A 17547-nucleotide genomic window follows, 5' to 3' on the forward strand; every position below is an offset into this window, starting at 1 on the left:
TATTTGTTACAGACATGTCAAGACTGATCAAATTGCATACTTCAAATATGTGCATTTTATTGTACTTCAATTTTACATCAATAAAGCTATGGGGGAAAAAGAAATTACATAAACACATGGACATTAAACAATCCACTTCTAAACAATGAATGGATCATAAAGGAAATAATGAGAATAGAGGTAAATCACATCAGAATCTCTAGGACATTATGAAGATGGTTCTAAGGAGAGTTTATAGCTATTAAGTTTCTATATTAAAAAATCACCAAAAAAATGCATCACAAGGTCCTAGAAAATTATAAATAAACCAATTCCAAAATCAGTAGAAATAACTAAGAGCCAAATTAATAAGAGAACTTCAAAGAAAAGAATAAGCCTTAGCTGAACAAAACAAAGACCCAAGTTAATAAAATTAGAAGTTAGAAAGGAGATACACCACAGACATTTCTAAAATCCAGAAGATTTTTACAGACTACTCTGAAAATTTATATTACAGCAAATTGGAAAGTCTAGAATAAATGAGCAAATTATTAGACATATATGTGAACTACCAAAATTGAACCAAGAGGATATAGAAAATCTAAACATGATAAGAAGTAATGAGAGCTGGGATTGTGGCTCAGTGGTAGAGCGCTCACCTAGCATGGGCGGGAACCGAGTTCGATCCTCAGCACCAGCATTGTGCTGTGTCCATCTATACCTAAACAAATAAATATTAAAAAAAAAGAAGCAATGAGATTGAAGAAGTAACAAAAAGTCCAATACAAAGAAAAACCCAGGATCAGACAAATTTCCCGCTGAATTCTGTCAGACCTTCAAAGAACTAATAAGAACGCTCCTCAAATTGTTCCATAAAATAGAAAGTGGGGGTGGGAAGGTACTACCAAATCCATTCTATAAAGACAGTATTACTCTAATACCAAAATCAGAGACATAATTCATTACACAAATAGAAGTAAGGAAAATGTTCATCTCATTAGATGCAGAAAAAGCCTTTCATGTTAAAAACCCTATATAAATTAGGGACAGAGCTCCAATAAAAGAGTAGGGACTCCAATAGAAGAGGTAGGGAATATGAGGAAGGAGGAGGGAAGAGAAAGGGGAAGTTATGGGAAAATGAAACAGACCAATTAGACTACATTCATGTACAAATATATTATAATGAATACCACTGTTATGTATAATTAGGGTGTGGTAGCTTACACCTGTAACCCTAGCAGGTTGGGAGGCTGAGTGAGGAGGATAAGGAGGATCCCAAGTTAAAGGACAGTCTCAGACACTTAGTAAGGCCCTAAGCAACTTAGAGAGATTGTGCTCAAAACAAAAAATAAAAAGGGCTGGAGATGTAGCACAGTGGTAAAGCACCCCTGGGTTCAATCCCCAGGACCAAATAAATAAATAAATAAATAAATAAAATAAATAAATAGAGATAGAGGGAATTACCTCAACATCATTAAGGTTACATACAACAAACTCAAAGCCAACATTATACTTCATGGGGAAAAAAAAACTGAAAAAATTTTCCTCTAAAATCAGGATCAAGGATGTCAACTGTTGACACTTCTATTGAATATAATACTTGAAATTTTAGTCAGTGCAATTAGGCACAATAGGGAAATAAGAAATATAAAAAGGAAAGAAAAAAGTTTAGCTATTACTGTTCACCCATAAAATTCCACCAGAAAACTTGTAGAGTTGGTAAGTATGTACAACAGAGTAACAGGACACAAAATTAACATACAAAAATTGTAAGATATGAAAAATGACAAACCCCAAAATAATGTGGCCTGGGAAGAGGGAGTAAGGAAGAAGGCAACACATTGGTAACACTGATCCTTTCCCAATATATTTTGTTCCAGTGACAGGACAATCTCTTGGAAGGAAACAAACATCATCCAGTGACAAGACAATCCCTGGGAAGGAGATATCCAGCAAGCCTGAAATGGCAGTCTCTGGGAGGAAGCAAAAACATTGATCCTTCCCCAAATAAATCCTTTCCCAGTGACTATACAATGAGACTCTATTGGGAAAGAGACAAGCACTGAACATTGACCCGACCCTCCATTTTTCCCCAAGTAAAAATAATGCCCAGTCAAAACAAATCTCAAATTCTTACAAACCTGTTTCCTGAGTGCCCAAACTGACATGCTCTGTCAATAATCAAGTCATCACTCAATGTATCATATATAATAAGAACAGATTCCTCCTTTGGCCAGTGGCTCATTTTCCACGAGAAAAGTGGGTCCACCAGATGTACAACTCCACTGCTGAATAAAGGCTGTGCTGATCTGTGAAGTTTGCACCCAGCCTGGTCATTTTGTGCTAATAAAAATCAATAGCTTCTATATAAACCAATAATGAATCCCCTGGAAAAGAAAACAGAAAAGCAATTGCATTCACAATTCCCTCAGAAGACTTATAGAGCTGGTAAATATGTACAGCAAAGTAACAGGATACAAAATTAATGTGCAAAATTTGTAAGAAATGGAAAATGACAAATCCTAAAATAGTGTGTGTCATTTTCCATATCATACAGATGATTTCATAAATGAATTCTAGTAAACTTTAAATTTTAATGAATTTAAAAATATCCCAGACCATGTACAACAAAAATGGAGTATCAATTTTCATGACATTAACTTGGCAAAACATTAATATTAAAACCTCATAAAATGCTGCAAAAATGTCACCAATGAATAAAAAATGAAAAAAATATAGATAAAAGATTTGCAAAGAAAATCCATCAAACATAAGAAAAATGCACTCTAAGCAAATAAATGAGATTCCTTCTCAGAGACAGTCTATTTACTCAACAGTCTATTTACTCAATATTTTAAAAAAACATCTCAAGAAACAAGATTAAAAAATATGGGAAGCATTTCTGATCAAAACTGGAAAAAGGATTGGCAAATACAACAAACACTATTTCTAAAAATAAAAAATATACATTATCATTTAAAATGGTAAAACATTAGCAATATTTCAATTAAAATAAGAAACCAGGGACAAGCCAGCTATTTCTATTAGCATACAAAAGTAACGAATCACAAATAAATAAATGATCATAAAACAACCATTTAACTGGACTTACCTAGATTAAATTAATTTAATTAGATCAAATAAGAAATGAATTAAATGTCATATACTTGAAAAGTGATGACTACTTTCTTATTAATAATGTGATTATTCAGTTAGAAAACCTGAGACTATTGTAAAAATCATCACCAAGATTTTAAGTTTGCCATGAGATATGGGATACAAATTTGGGAAAACTAATACCTATAATCATATTAGGAAAAATGCCTTAAAAATGGAAATGGAGAAAAACTTCATTAATAATAATGTTTAAAATGATGTAATAACTATAGGGAATATAACACAAATCAAGATATGAACAAATAAAAAACACATCATGCTCTAAGATGGGAAGACTTAATGATACAAAAGTGACAATCCATACAACCACTTTGGAAAGCAGAATGGAGGTTCCTCAAAAGACTAGGAATGAAACTGACATAGGACCCAGCTATCCCACTCCTTGGTCTTTATCTAAAAAAATAAAATCAACATACTAAAGTGATTCAGTCACTTCAATGATTATAGCAACACAATTTACAATAGCCAAACTATGGAATCAGCCCAGATGCCCATTAATAGACAAACTGATTAAGAAAATGTGGGAGTCTTACTCTGCCATAAAGTGGATGAAACTATAGCATTTGTGGGTAAATGGATAGAAATGGAGAAAATCATGCTAAGCTTATAAGATAAGCCAGATTCACAAAGTCAAGGGTCAAATGTCTTCTCTCATATGCAGAAACTAGAGTAAAATGAGAGGGGAAAAAAGTGGGGATGGAGGGATCCCATGAAAATGGAAGAAAGATCAGTGAAATAGAGAAAGGGAATAGAAAAGGAGGGAGGGGGCTGGGAAAAGGGAGGAAATACAGAATAAAATTGACCATATTATGATACGTACATATATGAATATACTATACTATAAATTGCACCTTTATGCATATCTACAAAGCACCAATATTTTTAAAAATACTGTAAATAAATTGAAGGAAGACCAGTACAATAGAGTACAGAAGGGAGGAAGGAAGGGAGGAGGAAGGAGGAAGTACTGGGGACTGAAGTGCAACAAATTGTATTTCATGTATGATTATGTCAAAATGAACCCCAATATTATGTATATCTATAATGCACTAATAAAAACAAAAAAAGAATATTCACGTAGCTTTATGATAGTAAGGTACTAAAAAAAACCCATGTCTATTAGTACAAAATAAAAAATACATTTAGTTAAATAACTCTTCTGTATGTCATCATCAAAAAAGAGTAATAGTAAAAAGAACTTGCTTTATTATCAAAAATAATTTATGAAAGAACTCATGTAATTTACATAAGAATTTAAAACAAGACAAAGTAGATACACAATTTTCATTAGGAAAAAGCTTTATAAAGAAATTACTTTTCCCAAGTCAAACCAAAATTTTAAGATTATGTTGTTTTCTTCGGGTATCTATTCTGATCCAAAATGTACATAATCTCTTTACATATTCCATTAATTTTTATCCTAAAATTGACTCTCTATATTGCTCTATGGAAACTGTCACTTCTAATTCCAAGAACTTCCAAATGAATAGAGATTCCATGCAAATAAAGCGCTCTGCAAAACGAATCCCCTTTTACTTTCATAACCACATCCTTACGCATATTCCACCCATCCCCAACCAAATTCTTTAAGTACATTTTTGCTTTTAAAGACAGAGTTTATGTGCTTTTCTATAAGAGGCAACGGCAGGTGTGGCACTAGCAGGCTGGCCTGACCTGAATGCACAGAAACCAGGTGACTTGAAGTGTTCAACCTTTTACAGAGACCACTGTTTCTACAGAAATACAAAGTCCACCAAGAGACAAATTAGAGCTAAGTCCTGGAGCGCCGGGCGCACAGAAGCAGCTGCCCAAGTTGCTCACAGCAAGATCCAGGCCTGGCCTGGCCTGACCTGGCCCCAAGTCCCACACAACCCACGTCGTACCAGGAGAGGCCCGCGAAGCCACCATTTGTTGAGCCCCACCGAGGTCCCCTCCCCAGGAGAAGGGCACGGGCGGACGCGGTTGGTTGCCGGAGCTCTGGCAGTCTCACCTCCGACGTGTCCCAAGAGTTCAAGGGAACTTTTGCAAGCCCCGCGCCGGCCCCTCCCTCGGAACCCTTTCTTCAAATTCAGGCGGCCGGCCACCTCCGGCTGCCCGCGAGATGCTGCCTACACTCTCGGGCCCTTTATTGTCCGACCGCCAGGGAACAACTGCGCGATTTTCCAGCGACATGGCCTAGTAAGTTGGACTACCCGCGCACTAATTGCCAGTACCCGTTAGACTGGAGTCCCAAGCCTTCTCCAAGGAAGAGCACTTTGTAACAAACCTGACTCAAAGAAACACAGGAGGCCTAAAAGGCGGAGATTGGAGAAATGAGGCATTGTACATGCGCACTGAGCAACCTTGGTTACCGGCCTTTTGTGAAAGTGAGTAGCGTCTGCGCAGACTAAGAACGCGCACGCGCACTGGGACTTAAGTGGTGTTGCTTGGAGAGGATAATTTTTTCCTGAAAAAATGGAAACTTGGAGCTGCCCCTTTGGGTCGTTGTGGCGAGACTAGATTTGCTTATCTGTGACAGCCAATATTGAGTTCCGGAGGCGGTGAAAAGCCAAGGAGGGGGAAAGGTACCCTGAGGCGGTTGGCTTCTGCCATGAAGAGGATTTTTGGCTTCGGAAGTAAGGGCCGTTCGCCTTTGGGCTCCTCAAGCAACCTGCGAAGGAACTGTGTGGGCTTTGGGCTTGAGAATGCCAGTAGTCTGAACTCGCCCAGGTACCACATCCGAGACAAGGATACAGGAAAGATCCACAAAGCTGCAAGCATGGGCAATGTAGCCAAAGTGCAGCATCTCCTTATTCTTGGGGAAAATGGCGTGAATGATAAAGACAAGAAGAACAGGTAATAGGTAGGGGCTTTGAGCCAAGGGGGTTACGGGTTTGGTGCGGGAGGAGGGGGGCGTGGAAGAAACGGGCACCTCCCCTGCTGGACCCCCTCAGGCACCTGGGAAGTACAGGATTCCAAGGGATCCAACACCCAGAACCACTTCATGAGCAACAAAACTAAAACAAAACTTTAGCTCATTTCCGATCCACTTATGATTCCCATGTAAAGCTCTTTGACTATTGAAAAGTGATTAACTTAACAAAATTAAGTATATGCAACAGTTTATTTTTAAAATGCACAATTCTAAAACCATGTATACGGTGTAGAAAGTGCATGAGAGAAATATTTTTTTATCAGCTAAAGGGTTTTAAATGCTTAGAAAAAATAATATCCATGTTTTTATGAAGTGTATAACTATTGGGAAGATAGTTCTCTGTTGAACAAGGAAGACTTATTCCAAAAATGTGAGATCTTTCTATATTTATTTTAGATAAACCAGGTAAAAATATCAAAGTTAACATTTAAAAATTTTTTTAGTTGTAGATGAACATAATATCTTTATTTGTTTTTATGTGGTGCTGAGGATTGAACCCAGTGCCTCACACATGAGAGGCAAGCACTCTAACACTAGCTACAGCCCCAGCCCGAAAAGTTAGCATTTTTTATTTCCCCATGCTTTTACTATTGTGATGACAGAATTTTTTTTTTATAATAAGGACTTGCTCTTCTTGGTATTAAAATACACTATTAATTTTCACAAACTAATTGATACTGGCAACTGAAAAGACAGATAAACTAATGCAACAGAATAGAAAAATCCAGAAACACCCAAATGTATGTAAGAATTTAGAACTTGAAACCAGTGACATTCCATATTAATAGGAAAAGGTGAATTATTCATATATGAAGTGCCTGATAACTGGAATAAACTAGCTAGGTTATTATGTCACAAGTTAAGTTTCTCCATAGAGTATAGATTAAAAATTTTTAATAATACAGAATGAGAAAAATATGAAAGAAAATACACAGGCCTACTTCTGCATTATATATTTTTTATATTGGCCAAGACCTTCCTAAGAATAAACTCAAAAGCAAGCATTCTTTTTCCTTTTGTGGGACTCAGGATTGAACTTAGGGACTAGTGCTTAGGAAGCACACACTATCACTAAGCTATACCCCTAGCCTAAAAGAAACTGTTCCAAGGGTCATTTAGCAGAAATGAAAAATCTAAACCTCTGTATATCAGAAAAAGAATTAAAATAAAAAACTGTTGCAAAATATTTATACATATATAACATAATACAGATAAAAAATATATCTTCATTATACAGAAAATTCTTTCAAATTAACAAGGAAAAAAACTGAACTCCATTTATTTTTTTTTATACTGGGGGTTGCACCAAAGGCCTTGTGCTTTCTAGGCAAGTACTGTACCACTAAAGTTTACCTCTAGATCTTGAACTCTTACTTAATTTGGTAAGGGACACTTGTGCAGATCTACAAGTTACCTATGGACATTGGAAGAATTTCTTTGTCCCTGGTAAGAGAAGGAAATTAAGTTAAAAGAGGAATAAAATAGTGTTTACCAATTACAAAATTTGTGAGAATGAAAAACAGTGGTATACTTCTGCTTAAAGCTTAAATTATGACTTTTCAAATAGACAATTTGATCTACTGTACCCTATTTTAAAATGTATATGTTTCTACCAACAAATTTTATTATACTAGAATATCTTTAGGAAATAATAAATGACACAATTTGTTTTTCTCAGCACTGCTTAAAATAACAATGCATTAAGAAGAACCTAATCTCAGCAGCTTGGAAGGTTGAGGCAGCAGACAGCCTCAGCAATTTAGCAGGACCATATGCAACCTAGTGAGACCCTGTCTCAAAATTAAAAAAGGGCTGGGGATGTGGCTCAGTGGTTAAGCACCCCTGGATTCAATCCCTGATACAAAAAAAAAAAAAACAGAAGAAGAACCCACAGAATAGATTTTTCTAGTAATTTACAAATTACAATATCAATTGGTTAGAATATAATCATTGAATTTTGCATAAATATCATGTCTGTTGACATCGGAAGATATACTTTGTTTTATCAAGTGAGGAAAAAAGTCAGTTTGATTATACAGATACACAAATTATTTGACTGTGCTCTTGTTTTAGCCAAAAAGAGATACAAAATGATATAAAATTTTCTTTTTCATTTTCTATTACTTAGAAGTGTATTATTCTACTTCCAATTTGTGGGTTTCTCATCTTATTATTTGTTTCTAGCTTAGTTTCATTGACACTAGAAATATACTCTGTTAATTCAGTATTTGAATTTGATGAGTCTGGCTTTTTGGCCTAGCAAATGATTAATATTGGTAAAAGTTCTGCATGAACTTTTTTTTATTCTATTTTCTTTCTCTGATTTCTACAGTGAACATGTATAGAAGTTCCAGTAAAAGTTTATTGTTAATAAAAAATAAGCCTTGTGAAGATCAGGGATAAGAGTCCAGCACAGAAGAAAAATTCTCATTTTCTATTAGTTTGAGTGTATGTGTTTGTATGTTCACAAGTAAAGGAAATTTTTTTTTAATCTATGCTTATAGATTTTATTATATATGCATTTCTTTACACATTTTTATTATATATGCAATTTAAATGCCAACCATATAAACAGAACTGCCATAGAACTATTGTATTTCACTTTTTATAAGGCACCACAGATTGTGTGATAAGCTGATATTTTGTGTATTAAAATTTTTTAAATGTCATTTATAGTTATAACACTTTATGAACTATAATTGGCATTGTAGTTCAGATGTGTGGCATCTCCCAAAAGTTCATGTGTGAGAGAGCGAAAGAATATTCAGAGGTAAAAAGATCAGGTTTTGATAACCTTAACCCAATCAGTGGATTAATGCACTGATGTGGATTAACTGGGTGGTAACTATAGGCAGGTAGGGTGTGTCTGGAAGAAGTAGTTCACTGGCAAGCCTTTGGGGTTTTATAATTTGTCCCTGGTGAATGGAACTCTCTCTGCTTCCTGTTTGCCTGGAGGCGAGCTACATTCCTCCCTCCATATTTTTCTGCCATGATGTCTGCCTTACTTCAAGCCTACAGCTATAAAGTCAGCTAACCATGGGCTAAAACTCTGAAACCCCAAACCAAAATATACTTTTCCTCTTCTACATTGTTCTTGTTGGGTCTTATGGTCACAGCAATGCAGAGATGACAAAAACAAGTGGCATTCCAGTATCTCATATGTTGAAATGCAAGAAAAATAGCAGACTCATTGAAATCCATATCTGCAAAGTAGGTATAATTGTATTATTTTACTTAATTGAAATCTTGTTTTTGTTAGGTATTAGTAATATTATTAGTAATAATAATTATTACTAATAATGATAAACTACTTTTGCACAATGCAAATACTGAAGCCCAAAACTAATAATTATTAATAATAATTATGATATCTAATAATTGTTGGGATTTTTTAATTTAAAACAATTCTAAATACCTTGCATGGATTTTCATTTAAGCACTTTGGTGGTGTCCTGTGAGGTAACTATTATTTTTCATCCCAATCTTTAGGGTAAGAAAAATGAGACATAGAAAAGTTAAGGAATAACTAGTAAGGATCCGAGCTTAAAGTAGGATTCAAACTGAAGTTGATGTTCTTGCTATTCAGAGGCTGCTCTAAATTGACTGGGGGTGTAGATAGTTCAGTGGTAGTGCTTGCCTTACTATGCTCAGGGCCCTGGATTCTATCCCCAACACCACAAAAGAGAGAGAGGGAGGAAGAGAAAGGAAGGGTGCATGAATCAAATAGGTTGTATGTCTATTAATGTAATGAGTAGTAAGAACTATAAATACTGTACTTCAGAAGAAAATATTTGCTTTGAAGGCAAAGGAACTACATGTTATTTAATGTTTGTAGTCACATGAATAATTGTGTACCTTCAGATGGTGTTCTGTAATATCCAAAAAATTCTTTCACTGTCAGGACTGCTCTACACTTTGCCTGTGCCTATGGTCATCCAGAAGTGGTGACTCTTCTGGTAGAGAGGAAATGCAACATTGACATCTGTGACAGTGACGGCAGCACAGCACTAATTAAGGTAGGTAGTAGCCAACCATTTCGGCAGGAGATGAATTTGATTTAAATTCTTAAAATAAAAGTGAATTTATCCCATTTAAATATAACTTGTGAAACCTGTAGAATGTTTATCTTGAATTAACTTGAATTTACAGTCTGTTTCTTGGTATGATACTGACAGGCCATACAGTGCCAGGAAGAGGAATGTGCAACTATTCTGTTAGAACATGGCGCTGATCCGAATGTCATGGACTCCAGTGGCAATACAGCTCTCCACTATGCTGTTTATATTGAGAACACATCAATAGCAGTAAAACTACTTTTGCACAATGCAAATACTGAAGCCAAAAACAAGGTATAAATCAACCACCTTTATTTCCTAAATATTTGAAATGAAATACCTTTATATTAATAATGATGTTTATAGGGTAAATTTTCCATATTTAGAAACTCGAGCATTCCCTGAATTAAAATAATTTGAAATTACTTAATTGTTGAAGATTTCACTTAAAATATTGATATTTTTAAAGAAGTATTAGAGCGTAAGCTTTCTTTTATGCTTTCATGGCAAATATTGTGAAAACAATTAACTTCTTAAAGGTAAAATCTTTTTTTTCATATACTTTTTTGTACCAAATTTTTTTTTCTAATTAGTACAAAATAACACAGGAAAGCAAAATTTTCTTTGAAGTAAGTTTTATCTTAAAACAAAGACATTTAAAAATAAATAACCTACTTGTGCTTAATCAGCACAAGTTATATCAAAGTGATTGTCAGTAAGATTTAAAAAGGAGAAATGGAAAAGGATAGTGATAAGAAGTATTCAGTCCGTTTTGGAAATTAGATAGCTGAGGAAAAATACCACAATAAGTTTATTTGTTTCCAGTTTATATACAGAAAAGATGCCCTTAAATTTGGGTGATATTAATTCTTAGTTTGGAAAAGAAAGTTGTTGAATTGTAAACCTGCCTAGAGATTACTTTTATAGGGATTTTAAGGAAGCCAGATTGACAGGATCATATGGTAATTAAGTGGAAAAGAAAAAGGAAGAACAGATAATTAATTGACATCTAATCGTTTTCTGACAGAAGTAGACACTTAATAAGATTCTAAACTCTACTCTCAAATCTACAGTGTGTTGCTGAGAGGTGGGAGATAAGGAGTTTATGTAATGAAATCAAGTTAGCTTTTGAATTTATCTAGTCCCTGCATGTCCCTACCCAGGAAAATTAAATTGAGTATACAGCAAGTGACTTTCTCTTATTCTTCCCTCATTTTGGCCAAATCCCCAAATGATAAAGGTTTTATGGAAGAGAGATGATACTGAAGTGATGATTGTCTGCTTCTCTAGTTTTCACCTAGAATTGTGCATCACAGTGACCTGGGGAAATTTGAAAATTTACAAGTCTAGGCTCTTGTCTGAAAATTTGGTTCAGAAAATCTAATAAGTCCTAGACATAGATATTTAATATTTCCTCAAGATTCTGATAGAACTCCTAAAGAAGAACTACTGAATTAACAAGTGTAATTAGTGAATTCCCAGATCTTAAGAAATTTTCTAGAAGTGTTGGACTTCGGTTAGCCTCTGCACTGCACCCTTCAAATCTCTGCTTTCCAATATTATTTGTCCAACTTCATCTGTCTTTTCTACTTCCATTGTAAGAAAGTTAAAAGGAATATTGGAAATATCCGTTGACTTATAGAATAACACCTTTTTCCTTCCAACCATCAGTAGTCATCCACTGCCATTCAGAACATTTTTAGAGATTTTCTCATGGGTAGTCTTCCAATAAACAGCAGTCGGTATTTTAAGGATTTCATGTCTCTTTGTTATAATTCAGGTCATTAGGTCAACAAATATTGATAACACCCAGGGTTTTCTTGAAACTAAGTATATACATGGGTATTTTAATAATTTAGTTTCAAAGGTCCTATGAAACTAATTATTCATCAACAGTCTAGGAGAATTGACTACCAATGGAGTATAAATTAGTAAGTATTGAAAAGATCTTGAAGTGGGCATTATGAGTCTTTTCATATTTTAGGGCCTGATTTTTTTGATAAAATATGATATTAAAAAAAGGAAAGATTGGGGCTAGGCTTATAGCTCAGAGGTAGAGCACTTGCCTCACACACAGGAGGCATTGGGTTCCATCATCAGCACCACATAAAATAAATAAAAATATTGAGTCCATCTTAAAAAAAAAAAAAGGTAAGGTTTAACATGCAAATATTTAATTTGTACAAAACCATTTGGAAAAACCTACAACAAAGATAAAAACAAAAAGGCTATAGACTAAACGTGATCCATAACCTCCATAAATTCAGTCAACATTTAAAATTTAGGAGACTCATGTAGAAATATGAATTTTGAGCTTCTTTTAAAGAATAAATTCTGTCCTTCAATCCCGGATTACAAGTGGTCTGCTGTAAAGAATTTGTTCCCTTTATTTGAAGTATTCGGTCTCCAATTTGCTACTAACCCATCTCAGAATTCCCTCATGTCACCTGCTTTGCCTCTGTAAGTATTTGAGTCTACAATTTCTGTTTTATAATATACTTTGATAAAGATGTCAGGGTTTTCAAGGTAATTTATAAGAATATGGTCTATAGTTTGTATTAATCTTATAGAAATGGTATTGAGTTTTAGAATTTAGACATTTGTATTTTAATACCTTTTTCTTTACACTGTAAATGATCGTATTTTCATTAGAATGTCTGTCGGCCTTATTAGATTAATCAGAGGTATAGTTGAATAAGTAATGCATGTTGAAAATAAAATATCTTTCTTTTCAGCATGTTCCTTAAAAATGCAAGCAGCTCAGTGGCTTTTGTTAATGCTTTTGTTACACTAAAAATCATTAATATAGACCAGTATTAATTTTTGTGGTGATAAACCATTGTATTTTTATTCTAAAATTCTGTCTAAAATTATAAGCAACTTTCACAATTAAAATGAAAATACAGCAAAAAAAAAAGAATTAAAAAAAGGATAAGTATTAGGGTCCCAGGATTATTAGCATTATAATAAGTGAGAATAAAATTTTATATTGAGTTCTCTAACTAGTAAGGTAAATATCTCCCATCTTTATAGTATGAGAAAACCCGTGGACCAACTGGTAATAAGCAATCAAAGTTCATTTTGAAACCTGTTTCATTTAATTCAGAGCTCATTTCCATAGTGACCCATTTAGAGTACAAGTGCCTTGACAGTGGGATTGGAACCCTGAGACAATAAATAGAAGAAAATCATGACAGTTTCCTCCATGGGAACCATTAGCATTCTTAAAGGAATCACATTACTGAAAAGCCCTCAAAACTTTAGCCCTAAACTCTGGTTAATGTTTACCATCAATAAAGTATTGTCCAGGATGTGGCTCAAGTGGTAGCGGGCTCACGGGGCACTGGGTTTGATCCTCAGCACCACATAAAAATAAAATAAAAATGTTGTGTCCACAAAAAACTTAAGAGATTAAGCAAAGTTGGAGAGTTTAATACTGGACATAACATGCACAGTTTGTGATATTTCTCAAACAAATGATTATGGAGTCTTTCTGTTACAGTAAAGTACTTCTGGAAAAGTACATATTCCTTGGAATATACATCGAGAAACCCTGCTCTAGAAATGAAAATTAAGCTCATTAATTCAATAAAAATACTTAAAACCTTTTCAATTATCTTTTCAGTGTTTGGGGCTATTGAGATTAAAGATAGAGCCCCTACCCTCAAGAAGTTTTTGGCTAACATGGGGAGCATCACATAGTTTGAAAATAACATTAGAAATGCAGTTATAGAAGCAGAAGTTCTTGGAATCATTAAATATTTGCAGTAAGTTTTAGAAATGACTGGAGTTCATGTGCCAGCACTAGACAGAGGAGAGCATTTAAAAGGCAAAAAAACATGAAAGCACAACAGGGTAAGAAGGAAGGGTTTTTTGTTGTTGTTTTTTGTTTGTTTGTTTCTTTGTTTGTTTGTTTTTTACTCTGTGATGCACTTATGTTCCCATAGGGTGTTTTATAAGGTTTTTAGTTCAGTTGAAAAATATGTAATTTTGTGAATTATAAATTGTTTTACAGGATGGCCACACACCACTTTTACTTGCTCTAAGAGAAAACAAACAACAGATGGCAGAAGTTTTAGTAAATAAAAAAGCAAATATACCTGCAGTTGATGAGCTAGAAAGGTATAGTAGTTGTTTTCTGTGTTATTTTTAAAAACTTAGTGGTGTTTTAGAGTGATAACAGTCACTCAAGTCAAAAATTTTAAATTATTGGGATGATTAACATAATTTTTAGGATATTATGAAAATGTCAACAAACCATAGGCAGAAAAGCAATAATTCAGATTGGACAACACAAAGAAAAATATATGTTAAGATTCATATTCCCCTATATGACTATATTCATATTCCCTTATGACTATATTTGTTTTCTGATTTTGTTGATTATGTGATCTTATGTTAGCCAAAGAGTTTTCATTAGAACTCCTGTAGCTGAGGAATTAATAACAAGAAACAATAAATGGAGTAGTATTTAAAAGCCTCTGCATAGCAAAGGAAAACAACAGAATAAAGAGACAGGCTACAGGATGGCAAAAAAAATTTTGCTGGCTACCCTTCTGACAGAGGATTAATAGCCAGACAATATAATGAACTCAAAAAAAAATCAAGAATGGAGTATTACAAATATGCACCAATAACAAAAGTAAAAAAATTAAAAATGGGTTTCAGATTAGTTTAAAACATATGGACTTATAGTTTAATTTTTGATTTAATATTGAACTTCTTAATCTTTTTTGTAGTACTTTTTAACTTCTGCTTATATAGTTTGCCTTTAAAATGCTAATATCATAAAAAAGGGTTGAAAATCATTTTGTATTTTGAATGAGTCTTCACTTTAGATTGCTCTATTTGAAGATTATTGACAATAATATGCACTCAGAATTAAATATCACAACTTTTTTTAGTTCACCTATATATATGCTCAGCCATTGTTCCCAAAGTAGCAGCAACTCAGGTTTGACAATTGGGTATTCTAGCTTTAACTATGCACATAGTAAGCAAACTGACCCTTTCCCCTTTTCAAAACCTTGTGTGGAGCCCACATGTTAACCTAGACCTATATGGTAGTTTGAGGTCTTCCTTTTGTGTTTTTTTGCCAGCAAATATTTGTTGGGATCAGTCTAAACTAAAACAAATTCAAATATTGTTGCTGTATTACATCAGAATTTTCTTTCTACTTTGCTACCAAATCTGTTCCCAAAGACCCCTTTGTATCCTGTGTAGCACCTTTTCTTTAGGCTTGGAAGGTCTCATATCACCTTCCCCAGGGTGGATGCTGATTTTGATTAGCTTCTCAAATAATCTGTTTTCCACAGTAATGAAAATCCCTCAAGCTACTTCAGTCTACACTACAAGTTTTCAGAATATTTTCAAATTCAACTTCAAAAGGAGGCCATTAAGCAGAATTCTTTTTTTTTTTTTTTTTTTTTCTGTGCCATGAACCTTCCTCTGGCCTTTATTTTTTTTATTTTATTTTATTTTTATTAGCTACACATGACATTACAATGATCTTGGCAATTCATACATTTAAGTCATTGGGGTATAATTTCTCATTTTTCTAGTTGTACAGATTGCAGAATCACACTGGTCATAAAGTCACTTATATACATACAGCAATCATAATGTCTGTTCTATTCTGCTGCCCTTCCTATCCCCCCTACTCCTCCCCTCCCCTCCCATCATTTCTCTCTATCCAATCTAATTCTTAAATCTAATGTGAATTAGTTGGATTAAAAAGAACTAAAACCCATGATTATCGGTATCCATGTAAAACAGGATTTTATCTACCAAGTCAACTGGAGATAAACATGGAGATAAGCATCATTCCAACAAAGATCTGGTGATTTAGAGTTTGATTAGGAAGAGAAATAGCAGTAGCCCAAGTCTGGTCTTGACATTTTTTTTAGTTTCTGCCTTTGCTATGATTGATTAACATAATAATGAGGAACAATTTGAATTATAAGCCACAATGGAGAGAATGGAGCTAATAACAAAAATTAAGACTTAATAATATTTTCCAATAACTGCAACATTTGAATATTTGAATCTGTGGGGGGGGGGGCGAACATTAGCTTTTATTTGGGATTCCAAAATAGTTCTGCATGAAAAAACAAATAATTCCATTACTTTACTATTTCTCAGAGCATGTTTTTGTATTACCTAATTAAATTTTCATAACAGTCTAGTGAACTCCTTTTTATAAAAGAAGACTTTGAGTCTAAGAGAAAATATTTGTCCAAGAACCAATAGCTGTTGATAAAAGAGACAGGACTTCTTTCCACTGTGTCTAGCTAATCTAGTTAATGTGCTATATTCCCCTGATTCATGGTCTTTTTTTCACTCTACTTTTTTTTAATTATAAGCTTAATAAAAAGTTTATAGAGCTCACAAATTTGAGGTATATGGGAGAAAGTTCTGATGTTGTCTCAAAATTAAGAATTTGATATATGTGGTAAATGTTTTCATATCAGTATTAAAATAATTTTATTTATTATTTTTTTCATTTATGACCATAGGCAAGTAATTTTTGAATATGAAGAAAAGAGACTTAAACATTCTCAAATTAACAATTCAGGTATGTCTTCTGATAGTGAATTATTCTTGGTAAACCTACTCTAGAAAAAAATAAAAGAAACTTTTGATCACAAGAAAGCAGTTTTAAAAATTAGTGTGTGAGTTGCATTTATGTTTTCTTAATTTCTTTCTAATAGTCTAGAATTGAGAATTATTTAATGAATTAATTTTCAGAAATTTGCCATCTAAAACAGTATTCTCTGAAAAAATTTTCACTTATTTTAGCATCTGAAATCTTGTAGATCTTCGTATAAATAAGATTTTTAAATTAATATATTGTATGTTTCCTTTGTAGTCACATTATAGGAAATTGGATTGTTATGAAAATAGATTTTCTATTTAATTTTTACAATAAATGGATTGCATTATATAAATGAATATTACTTCACAGTTATTTGTGTCACTAAAGCAGAATAAAATATTTGTTCATTCCTAAGTATGCAATTTAAATTATTTGTTTTATGTATTTCCAAATTCTTATTTTAGGCGATAATACCCATATTCTATTACTTTGATCTTTATCTACAATTTAAGGTGACTATAACTTCCAATATGATTTTTTTTTATTAATAACTTTTTTTTCTCCCTACAGTGCTAGAGATCGAACCCAGAGTGTCAGCATCATGCATTCTAGGCAAGTGCTCTACCACTGAGCTAGACCTCCAGTCTAGTTCTTGTTTTCTTTTTTTGTTCATTAGCATATAATCTGACAACATGCTTTACTTGAAAAAGGATGATTTCTATATATTTGACACATATGGGGAGGGTTGAAAAAAATGACATGATACTCAGCTACACAACACTAACCACTAACTGTACCATTCTGCTCTTTTGGGTCCAGATAAACTC

The 17547-nt window shown here is 33.6% G+C and overlaps 2 protein-coding genes across 12 annotated transcripts in view; one reads left to right on the forward strand and one right to left on the reverse strand.

Annotated features, from left to right (window-relative positions):
• LOC143381360 (uncharacterized) overlaps nt 1-5502 on the reverse strand; it is a 127420-nt gene extending 121918 nt beyond the window's left edge. For 6 of the 11 annotated variants that reach the window (XR_013088805.1, XM_076834926.1, XM_076834923.1 and 3 more), the window contains exons 1-3: nt 5423-5502; nt 2121-2366; nt 639-700 (exon numbers count right to left, since the gene is read on the reverse strand). Coding sequence is in view for 10 of the 11 variants with exons in the window: in XM_076834926.1 (XP_076691041.1) it covers nt 639-700; nt 2121-2224 (166 nt within the window). In the remaining variant the exon portion in view is untranslated. Of the gene's footprint in view, nt 1-638; nt 701-2120; nt 2367-5039; nt 5122-5369 lie in introns of those variants that run through there. The other 5 variants (XM_076834924.1, XM_076834929.1, XM_076834918.1 and 2 more) reach the window with 3 other exon arrangements.
• A 108-nt stretch (nt 5503-5610) lies between these two features.
• Nucleotides 5611-17547, forward strand: part of Ankrd30a (ankyrin repeat domain 30A) — a 109150-nt gene continuing 97213 nt past the window's right edge. The window contains exons 1-5 of the mRNA XM_076834225.1: nt 5611-5991; nt 9972-10086; nt 10246-10419; nt 14141-14258; nt 16646-16699. Of these exons, the coding sequence (XP_076690340.1) occupies nt 5747-5991; nt 9972-10086; nt 10246-10419; nt 14141-14258; nt 16646-16699 (706 nt within the window). The 5' untranslated portion in view covers nt 5611-5746. The remainder of the gene's footprint in view (nt 5992-9971; nt 10087-10245; nt 10420-14140; nt 14259-16645; nt 16700-17547) is intronic.

Source organism: Callospermophilus lateralis, chromosome 15 (assembly GCF_048772815.1).
Source record: "Callospermophilus lateralis isolate mCalLat2 chromosome 15, mCalLat2.hap1, whole genome shotgun sequence".
Lineage (NCBI taxonomy): Eukaryota > Metazoa > Chordata > Mammalia > Rodentia > Sciuridae > Callospermophilus > Callospermophilus lateralis.